Genomic DNA, 10,870 nt, shown 5'->3' on the forward strand with positions numbered 1-10,870 from the left:
ATTTACATAGAGCAACCTCTAGTTCACCCAGTAAGATACCTACCCCTGTAAGCTGAGTCCTGCAGCGGTCCAGGTTCTGACTTGGAGCTACGTGCCATCCTCCATCTCTCTCTCATTCCTCTCTCTTTCCTGTCTATCCACTATCACTAATAAGTGGATCAAGCTTCAATCCTTGATGTCCACATCACTGAAGGTCTGTGACCTGGGCGCTGTATACTGACTCAGTGGTGAAAAAGGCAAGGCAGAGATTGTTTGACCTCAGATGTCTGAGGAAATGTCAGGCTCCCTCTCAAATACTGAGCAATTTCTACCCCTGCAACATAGAGAACATCCTGACGGGGAACATCACTGCCTGGTACAAAAACAGCACTGCGGAGTGTTTTACTCAGATACATCAGGCCAGCACAGAGAGGCTACCCTCAGGCCACTGGGATCCTATATGAGGACACTGCCTTAGACTGCACAAATTGAAGGAGTTTATGGGATTACATTTCACTGGAATTGTACCTCATACAATTTGACAAATTTGAGTGACTGTTTTTATTCCAAGAAACAAATGAGCCTGCTTTAATGTATAGACACATACGGTAGTATTACTAAGAGTTGAGGATAAGCTATAAGCGGTAAGGGCTCATTGTGCGTAATAAGAAATGACGCTGTTGCAAGAAATAGAAAATGTTAAAAAGTTTTTTTATTTATAAATCATCTCAACAGCAGCATAAATAATACAACAGATTATAAAGACATTCTCATGAAGCTGTCGTCTGAGCTGGTAGAGGGTATTCAGAGAGAAAATTAAGGTCAGTGTCCTCTGCGCTGTTGTCGGGGCTGTCAGATGGCATGTGGCAGCCGGAGTCTCTTGGGCAGTTGTTCATATCTGCCTTTGTGTTCTCGCTGGGGGTCTGGGCCTCATTCTCCAACTGACAATCAGCTGTGAAGCAGAGAAGATGGGTCGATTGGATGAACTGTCCCAGAGTTGCATGGATGAACAGTAAGTAATCCTTTACCGCTAGTATTCCTGTGCAGTAAGGCTCAGCGGCCTGTGTGTCTGCAGCTACTATCCCTGTGTGTCCTGCTCTATTCTCAGTAACACTCTTTGGGATTATCCTGTTATCCTTAACCTCTTTAGCTGTGGCTCGCATACCCTCCCAGGCATATCTACTTAAGGTGCAATGTCATTTGTCCCTAGCGCTGAGCAATATATTGATATTATAACACACATTGAGTAGATATCGCCTTAAATTTTGGATATTATTGTATCTTGATCTGACACAAGTGCTGTCTTTTCCTGGTTTTCCAGGCTGCATAACAGTAAAGTGATGTGATTTTCTAAACTAACCAGACTGTTCTAGCTGTTCTGTTATTTGTCTTTACCCACTTAGTCATTGTATTGTTATTATAGGTGATTATTTATTATTTATTTAACTCTCACTGTGTTAATATTTTGTGACAACAATACATACAATGCATATGATACAATATTGTCGCAATATCGACATCAATGTTTTTGGTAAAAAAATATCATGATATGTTTCCCACTACTCACAGCGCATTTGCTGCAGGGAGTGGACAGCGGCGAGCAGACGATGCCTGTGCTCTGGATCAGTCACATTCAGCTCCGTCAGGTGGTGCTCCCTCAGCATCATCAAGTCATCTACTGTTTGGTAACCGTTCAGCTGTAAGGATGAGAAATGCTCCTGGGGAAGCAAGTGGAAAAAGAAACATTGAGGAACGCCTTCTTGTATGGAAGATAATTGTTGCTACGTGAAACTCCAAAAGACAAAATACCTCCAAACTGAGGCTCTTTAAAACTTCCTGGACAGTTGATTTGTGTCTCAATCTGTGGGTTTGTGTCTCCTTGTGTATGTCAGGACACTTCTCTGTTAGCACATCCACATAAATGAACTTGAAATTTCCCACCCTGCCGTTAAGCATGCCTGTCCATATTCCCATGGGGGGCTTGGCGATTATGTCAATCACATCTCCCACCTGAAGGAAAGTTTAGTTTAGTTTTATCACATTTATTTAACTGGAAGCATGTACAAAATACATCAATATCAGAGACAGAGACGAGCTTGTACTAAATTGAACTTCTTTCCATCTGTATGCTCTGCCTGGGCAGTAGACACACACACTATTACTACTAATACAATAAACACAAATACAAGTTCAGAATACGGTAAAAAAGCAAATGCTTTATAGCTTTAATAAGTCTGTTAGCAGCCACTAAGACAAAATCAGAGGACAAAATACATCATTTCGGGACTATTAATGTCTCTACAAAGGTGCATGGCAAACTATGAAATGTTTGTTGAAATATATGAAATTCTGGACCAATCAGACCGACTATCAAAGCCACTCATAAAGCCCCAGTATAATACAGTCATAATAGTAATGCAGTCCTACGGTTAGTTCACTTCATTTCCATTTGCTTTACAGACTTGTTTACCATGAGTTTGAGGGATTCTGTGTCATATGGACTTGGCACAAAGTCGGTATGGACTGTGGCTCTGCCACAGAACTGTCTTTTTGACAATAGATCGTCCTCCAGCCTGAGACTGTCTCTGTTACTGGAGCAGCCTGACCCACTGGTGACTCCACCTGGGGATCAGCACACAAACAAGAAGGTTCAACAAAGGGCAAGCTAATTACTGCGTTCAATTCTAATCAAGTTATCCACATGTCAATAATAAGACTGCCTGCCTAAGTCTGAGTCGAGGGTTTAGTTTTTGATTTGTCAGAGGTTAGTGTAGCTCTACAAATTAGTGCATCTAACGGGGAGTAACAGGATACAGGAGTGTACAAGCAAGGGTTGCATTATTCATCAGCTCGTGGTGTAAAGAGTACCCTTGGCTCTGTGCCTGAAGGTGCTTACTTGAGGAGCTTTGTCCACTGTGGAGGCTGTAGAGGCTTTCCAGAGAGTTACTGGACCGCCTGTGTCCTTTACTAAAGGGTCGCCCTCCACCAACCTCCCTCTTCTCTGCTTCATCGTTCTGTGTGTTTCCAGTCTGCACAGTAAAAACACCAGGTGACATTTGCAATCTGCCGCATGTGCTTTTGGCTCCTTGTCATTCGTTATCTTCCAACACAGGCGAACAAAAAAAAGAAGGTTAACCAGCCAGAAAGCTGAGTCAGGGCCCTACAGTAAGCTGGCGTGTTTGATTCCTCATGTGAACAGCGCAATACCCCAGTTTATGCTGGAACATGCAGTTCCTCTGGTAAGCAAAATACCTAATCCTGCAAGAGTTGCCTTGCTTTTTATAGCTGAGAGCTAGGAGGTGTGTGGCGAGCATAATCCCCAGCTACCTGTGCTCAGCTTGGAACTTCCTCTTCCTTTACAGGGACTATCACACCGAGGACTATATTTGCATCATGCGTGTGCAGTTTGTGAAGTGCATGGTTGTGGAAAGGCTGCGCTTAAACTTCACAGCTGTGCAGCTCCTAAAGTATTTGATCTGATGTAATTAGGTTTTGCATACGTATATGCATACGTAACACAGTGGACCAGTGCCAGTGAGCTGTCATAGAATGGCAGTTTTATCATCAAATATTTGGATGGGAATTACATTAAATATATTATTCATGACCTCTCATTTATTTATGATATCTAATAATAATAATAATAATGTTTTGACTAGTCAAAGCCTGAGTTTAGGTAATCTTAAATTACATTTTGAGTACTCACAATTTGGTCACAATAATGGTACAAAAAATACACTTAAATAAATGCACACAGGAACTAATGCTGTCACAATTAGTTCCTGTAGTCCATTACAGTAATCAATGATCGGGTCACTATGAGTTCATGTGATTAGTGAACACGTAATAGATCATCAAACTTCGTAACACAACTGACACACTGGTGGTCAGATGCAATCATAGACACTGGGACAACTGACTGCCATGTCTACAGCCACACAGCTAGCATGGATACTATGTGATTATCATTTAGCCACTCTCTCGCTTACAAATAGGACAAACAAAGACATTTGGGCCATGCAGCAACATGTAGATGTTTGCATCTGACAAGATGATCACAAGTTTCATGCCTCTGTGAGAATAGCTGCCGACCACATTCATACCTGTTTCCTCTGTAACTGGATTACAGCTGATTTGCTGGCATATAAATACATAAATATATAAAGTAACTGAGCTAATATTCATTAATTATGATCCATTAAGTGATGACTAATTACATAACCTCAAAGTAACGTGATCATTTCATAATGGTGAGCAGCATAAATCATCATTACACATGCATTATAGTAGGACAGCTAATTTACTGACACTGATCAATTTGTCATCCATCTACCAGATGTCCTCTGACTTCACTTCCTTTCCCTATCACCTGACCGCCCTACACACCAGACCGCCCTGCACACCTGACCGCCCTACACACCTGTTACCACGTCCCTCATCTGCTCTGCAGTCGCCTGGCCTTCCCTCCTCACCTGCGTTTCATGTCCAGTTCCATTCCTTTCACTGCAAGACCATCAACATTGCTGTGTGCCTGATGCCTTTGTTTATTTAAGCTATCAGAACCAGAACCAGAACCAGAACCTCACTTGGATCCTGTGCCTGCTACCCCTGCCTGCCTGTAGTTGTCCCTGCCCTCCTGTGGCTTCAACTTCTCTTGGAACTCTTCCGTTTTGACTTTGCAACTGACAGTCTTCACATCTTCCCCCGAAGGCTAAAAACATGTCTCTTTTCTGACAGCACCTTAGGTAAGCAGATGATGGCTACAGAAAAATCCACTTATGTGGCACTTTGTAGTTTGGCTTATTTGAAGCTAATGCACTTCTATGTGATTCTTGCTGTTCTGAGTTTGTACCTTCATGGTTGAATGCACTAAGTGGAAGTCGCTTTGGATAAAAACTTCAGCTAATTGTAATGTAATGGACTTGCTAGCTATTCCCATAAGATTTTTTAACTTTTTTTTTGTGTGAATAAATTACTCAACTGTCCCTATCTGCATGTGGGTCTTTCCCTTGTTACACACCAGCTGGGACTCCTGCCTCATATTCATATAGTTGTGTTCACGCATCTTTGCAGCTGTAGTCATCTTGAACAATAAGGTAGCAGAACATCCACATGCATGTTGGATCTGTCAGTTTAGTGCCAGTTTTAACTGTCTTTGGTGTAAAGCCCTGTCTGTAAAATGGCAAATGATAGTGTGATTGATAGTTTGCAGTCTGGCAGAGCAGGTGTGGACCTGACAGCTGTGTCTGCTTGGTAACAGATGTTATTTCGCAAATTCAGGGTGCAACAAACTTAAAACTGCTTGAATAAACACAAGCTTTGTAGAGTGCATGACATACAGTGATGGCTGTCAACGTTTTCTCAGGCGGGGCCTTGACGTGCTTCCTGTTACCATGTGACGAGGTCTCCCTCCTCTGCAGCCTCAATTTGGTTAGATCGCAGCTCTGCTCCTGCTTTAAAAACAAAAAAACGTCGTAAACGGGGACGAATTCAGGATTTCGTTAAGTGGGCTGGCACAGAGGGGACCAATAATCAGTCAGGAATACAGAGTAGAAACTATGCTTAGAAATATTTGAAGGGATATAACAACGCAACATAATTAAATTAGACATCACTGTACATCAAATCACATACAATATCACATTCATTATAAATTACACTTGTAAATACAATATACATTTTCTATAGGCTCAGTCTGCCACTTTTAAAAACTGCACCCCCCTTCTCGACCTGCCCCAAACTGTGAATAAAGGGTTTCCCCACAACTTCCAAATAAACATGCTGTACATTTTTTTTGTCTAAAAATCTGATTTGCGCAGCGGTGTTGAAGTAAAATTCCTCGATGGACCAACTGGCAGATGGGAGGAGCTTGCTTCTCTTACCAGAGCGCCTCCAACATCCCGGGGTTTCATCAAAGGTGAGGGCTGTCTACAGGCTTCAAATCTCCCAAATCTGGTCAACTGTTTGGGGAAAAAGAGAGATTCAAATGTGTTATTGTGGTGACAGATGGGCACATTATCTGCGTGTATGTGTGCGTTCTCCCTGTGAGCCCACAACATAAACAGTATGTGTTTATTCCCTGTTTAGGATTTGTGTCTGAATTGGGTTAAACCCTGGCAGCCATACAGTTCTTAGATATGATGTATTTTTTTTCATTGCCCGAGTCAAAATATTGTGGCTTCTCACTTGAATGATCCTGTTGCTCTGATCTTTTTCTATTGACCGTATTATGTTAAGAAAATATTATTTCAGTATCACATGGGGGGAGGTTGCCTACCTACTGTGTTATTTTTGTCAATATGTGTAAAGTTTTCCACCCTGCTTAATTTGTATCATCTGCTTATCTATATTCTTCATTAAGTGGAGACAGTATGGGCGCAATGTCATTTTCTTACTTGTTTGCCATTAGCTTCCGTTAACGGCCATTCAGTGCTGCCCTCAGAACATTTGTTACACTGACTATTGGCTCATTCCCAACAGTGTCCGTTAGTGAGCTGAGGCCTCACTGTCATGCACTGAGTGGTTGGATAAGAGCAACTCCAAATACTAGGGATGAGCGAGTACAGCATTATCTGTATCTGTATCTGTATTTGTTTACCACATGAATTATCTGTATCCGTATCCGTACTCGGACTGGGCGGGGCCTAAACCGGAAGTGGTCAGATTTAACGCGGAAGTGGGTCGGGTTCTCTTGAAATGTGCGGGGCTTTAACCGGTATGTTATTTAAGAACGCAATTGATATGAGTTGATCAAAATTGTTAGTTTATTGCTGATTTGAAAACTATTTACATGACATCATCAGCTTCAGATCCTGGTGTTGTCATGGTAACAAACAAACCTTATACAGAACGTTTTGCAACAACGAATACACACATGCGGTTGCAATTAGAGTAAAATGTAATGAACAAGAGTTTTCATACTCAATATAACTTTCTTTTTTTTAACTTTTTATTTTTTATGATCAGTGTGATTTTTTTTTTTTGTTCTTTTTTTTATTTTATTTCCACACCAGGTATATGTGTATGTGTTGGTGTTGTGTTGTGTGTGTGTGAGGTAAGAGAAGACACAGAGAGAGAGAGGGGGGGGGGGGGGGCAGCTGACAGTAAAAAAAACAAAATCTCCGATGGCAGAGAAGCATTGCATTTAAACCAAGCAGCATGTCTGAAACCCACGTTCACCGAAATCTACTGGTTACTATGTAAGGACTACAACCCCACGTTCACCAGAAATCACTGGTTACTATGTAAGGACTACAACCCCACGTTCCCCAGAAATCTACTGGTTACTATGTAAGGATTACAAACCCCACGTTCACCAGATCTACTGGTTACAGTAAGGACTACAAACCGATATAAAAACAACCTGAAGCTGAAGAAACCCTAAACGTTAACGGAACAGATCCGCAGACCATGGACTGACGGACGAGAGAGGAGAGAGAGAGAGAGAGAGAGAGAGAGCAAGAGAGAGCAGAGAGAGAGAGAGAGAGAGAGAGCAAGAGAGCAGAGAGAGAGAGAGAGAGAGAGAAGCGAGACTGAGGGAGCGCATTTCTCCATGTTCTGTTGTGTGTATTGATCCGAGTGTTTGTAGGCGGGCGGGGGGGGGACGCTGTGATTATCACAGAACGCTGCGCGGCCAGTTGAGGAGTTTTATTCAATCCGAGCACGGATATTGACTCATATTACTCGATAATACTTGTACTCGGCAAAAGTGCTTTATCCGTACCGGATACTCGTTTCAGCCGGATATTCGGATCACCCCTACCAAATACCATTGTCCTCAATTTACACAATTATTTCTGTAGTGCATTTTTTTTGCATCTAAACCAAACAGCCATGTGAACACAAATTTAGAAATTGGGGGTTTCTCTGACACATGTGATCATGTGCTCTGATGTGTAACGTGGAGTCTGATTTTATCCAGTGATTGATCTTCTTCTTAATTCCACCCTAAGCGAAGGCGAGAGAGGAATCTCAGTAACTGGATGTTGAGCTGAAAGGATAACCGGTTGACATTTGTGACAATGAGGAAGGGGCTGAATAGGAGACGGAGTTGGTGGATGCTGTTATAGTCCCCAGGGAGTTGTGATGCAATAAAGAAGCTGCTTTGCACTGCCCTTTGATGACATCAGGCTGTCACTCTTGAGACAGATGGTCACATTCACTCCTTTCTATAGCAAAACATTTCATTTTCCGTTGCTGCTGGAAATTCCGCTGATATCCCTCACCTTTCTCTTTCTTTGTGTTGTAAATCTAACCTCTGGTTGATTATCTGAGGACTATGGTTAACTGCTCCTCAGATCTCTGCAGGGGAAATCCAGACAGCTAGCTAGACTATCTGTCCAATCTGAGTTTTCTGTTGCTTGACTAAAACAACTTTTGAACGTACACACGTTCCACCAAGTTCCTTCCCAAGGCCATTTTGCAGAGGCACCGTTGCTCCGTCCGGCGCTTAGCACCACCCAAGATGATTGTGGTTGGTTTAAAGAAATGCCAATAAACCAGAGCACGTTTTTCTGCTGTGTGGACTAGCCAGACCCTCCTCCACAGCGCTGTGTAATAAGGCGAGACTACACTTACTCTGAATCTTACAGTAATAAATATATAAATTACATGCAACTTAGGAGGGGGGCTGGCGTCTCCCTTAGAGATAGGGTGAGAAGCTCAGTCATCCGAGAGGAGCTCGGAGTAGAGCCGCTGCTCCTTCACGTCAAAAGGAGCCAGTTGAGGTGGTTCAAGCATCTGGTAAGGATGCCTCCTGGGCGCCTCCCTAGGGAGGTGTTCCAGGCACGTCCAGCTGGGAGGAGGCCTCGGGGAAGACCCAGGACTAGGTGGAGAGATTATATCTCCAACCTGGCCTGGGAACGCCTCGGGATCCCCCAGTCGGAGTTGGTTAATGTGGCTCGGGAAAGGGAAGTTTGGGGTCCCCTGCTGGAGCTGCTGCCCCCGCGACCGGATACGGGATAAGCGGATGAAGATGGACATGTAAATTACAGTGCATTACTTTTGGTAGCTACAGTATGAGTTCCGAATGGTTTTGAGAAGAGTCTGACTCAAGTGATGTCACATGATGTATTTCTCAGGCTTGACAAAGCTAGACAAAGTGGACTGGGTCTCCTACATATCTTACATATCAATAGTGTTATGTTTCATTTCAAAAAACCCTCTTCATTTTCCAGTTTCAGCGGGATGGTCTACACACTTCCAATACAGCCTTGTGTAACTGTTTTGTTTGCTATGATTATGATATCATTAAGTAGCAGTTTAGGATGCATTAGCAGTGCCAACTGAGGCTGAAAATGAAACTAAGCTGTGACATGTCAGCTTCCGTACCCTAAAAGCAATGACTAAACAAGTATTAGCTTGAAATTTCAGTTAGTTTAAATGTTCCCTGAAGATTTCTGAGGTGCAATTAGATAGTCAGGCCCTGTAAAGCCCACTTTTATGGTACTATGGAGACCTGGGAGCAAGGTGCAGACAGACTGCTGCTAAATGCTGGTTTCTACTGTACTTAGCACAAAACACACCAGTGGTGGAAGTATTTAAATCCTTTGCTTGAGTAACGCTTTAATTGTTTTTTTACAATGTGATATTAGTACTTTTACTTAGTATTCGGAGAAAGAAATCGTTCTGTCAAATCAACTAAGTGATTAATCTGCTAATAATTTCATCTGGACTCGTAGGCTGTTAAATTGTTGGGTAGTTTAATTAATAATAAAAAAATGTATTCTGTGATTGTAAGCAAAAATATTAACCCTCCTGTTGTTTTCGGGTCAAATTTGACCCCTTTCCAAAAAGTTTCTATATCAAAAATGTCTTACTAACAAATTGTCCAAAAAAGTAATGTGGATGGTTCCCAACAACGCTCCTCACAAGTTAAATACACTGTGAGACTTCCGACAGCCAACAGTTAGCTTAGCTTAGCATAGTATAAATACAGGAACTGGGGAAATGGCTAGCCTGGCTCCGTCCGTAGGTAACGCAATCTTCCCACTAAACTCATTTAATAAATTTTTATATCTTGTTTGTTTAATATGTGCAAAGAACGAAGACAGGCTAAAAACAAATTGTTTATGGTGGTTATGTGCCGATTATGTGTTAGTTTCTTTTTTCGGAGGCTGCCAGTAATGAAATAATCCGGCAAATAACCAGACCATGAAATGCAACTTTACTCTTTACACACAAGGGAGATATAACATTTTGAACTTCAGAGTTCAATATAGCAGCCAATGTAGCTTCATATTTAACAGGCAGATATGGGAGTCAATCGTCTTTTCTATCTCTGCCAGAACGCAAAGGACTACATTTCCCAAAATGTCCAAAATGTCCTTTTAGGACAGATCAAAATGCTTTATTTAGTTGTAAAACTTGACCTCACTCTACTACTGGTTTATTTAGTTGATCTCATTTTTTGACGAAAGGAAGTCTCGCAATGCCAGACATTCCTCCACAGCGCTGCGGAGGAGGGACTGGCTAGTCCACACAGCATTCTGGGATGGGAGAAAAACGTACTCTGGTGTATTGGCATTTCTTTAAACCAATCACAATCGTCTTGGGTGGTGCTAAGCGCCAGTCAGAGGCACGGTGCCGCTGCAAAACAACCTGGGGAAGGAACTTGTTTTTGTGGAACATGTGTATGTTCAAAAGAGGAGCAGTTAACCATAGTCCTCAGAAATCAGCCGGAGTTTAAATTACAACACAAAGAAAGCGGAAGGAGATTGACATCTGGCCAAAAACAGTGACATCAAGTGGAATTTCGGGCGGCGCCTGATATAGACTAGATGGAAGGTAACGCCACCAAGGCACCGTGTGTCTTACTGTGTTCTGTGAGAGCTGCAGATCCGTGTTGGAGTGCATCATTTGTTTAGGAGACAGATCGGACTGTTTGCTGTCC

The 10,870-nt window shown here is 42.4% G+C and overlaps 1 protein-coding gene across 7 annotated transcripts in view; it reads right to left on the reverse strand.

Moving 5' to 3' along the window:
- Window positions 1–662: 662 nt before the first annotated feature.
- Window positions 663–10,870, reverse strand: part of samsn1b (SAM domain, SH3 domain and nuclear localisation signals 1b) — a 19,860-nt gene continuing 9,652 nt past the window's right edge. For 3 of the 7 annotated variants that reach the window (XM_032534636.1, XM_032534637.1, XM_032534634.1), the window contains 2 exons: window positions 10,795–10,870; window positions 5,778–5,939 (listed from right to left, as the gene is read on the reverse strand). The exon at window positions 10,795–10,870 is cut by the window's right edge. In XM_032534636.1, the coding sequence (XP_032390527.1) occupies window positions 10,833–10,870 (38 nt within the window). In that variant the 3' untranslated portion in view covers window positions 5,778–5,939; window positions 10,795–10,832. Of the gene's footprint in view, window positions 932–1,546; window positions 1,698–1,788; window positions 1,990–2,449; window positions 2,602–2,875; window positions 3,009–5,318; window positions 5,433–5,777; window positions 6,248–10,794 lie in introns of those variants that run through there. The other 4 variants (XM_032534631.1, XM_032534633.1, XM_032534630.1 and 1 more) reach the window with 4 other exon arrangements.

This window comes from Etheostoma spectabile, chromosome 13 (assembly GCF_008692095.1).
Source record: "Etheostoma spectabile isolate EspeVRDwgs_2016 chromosome 13, UIUC_Espe_1.0, whole genome shotgun sequence".
In the NCBI taxonomy this organism is placed as follows: domain Eukaryota; kingdom Metazoa; phylum Chordata; class Actinopteri; order Perciformes; family Percidae; genus Etheostoma; species Etheostoma spectabile.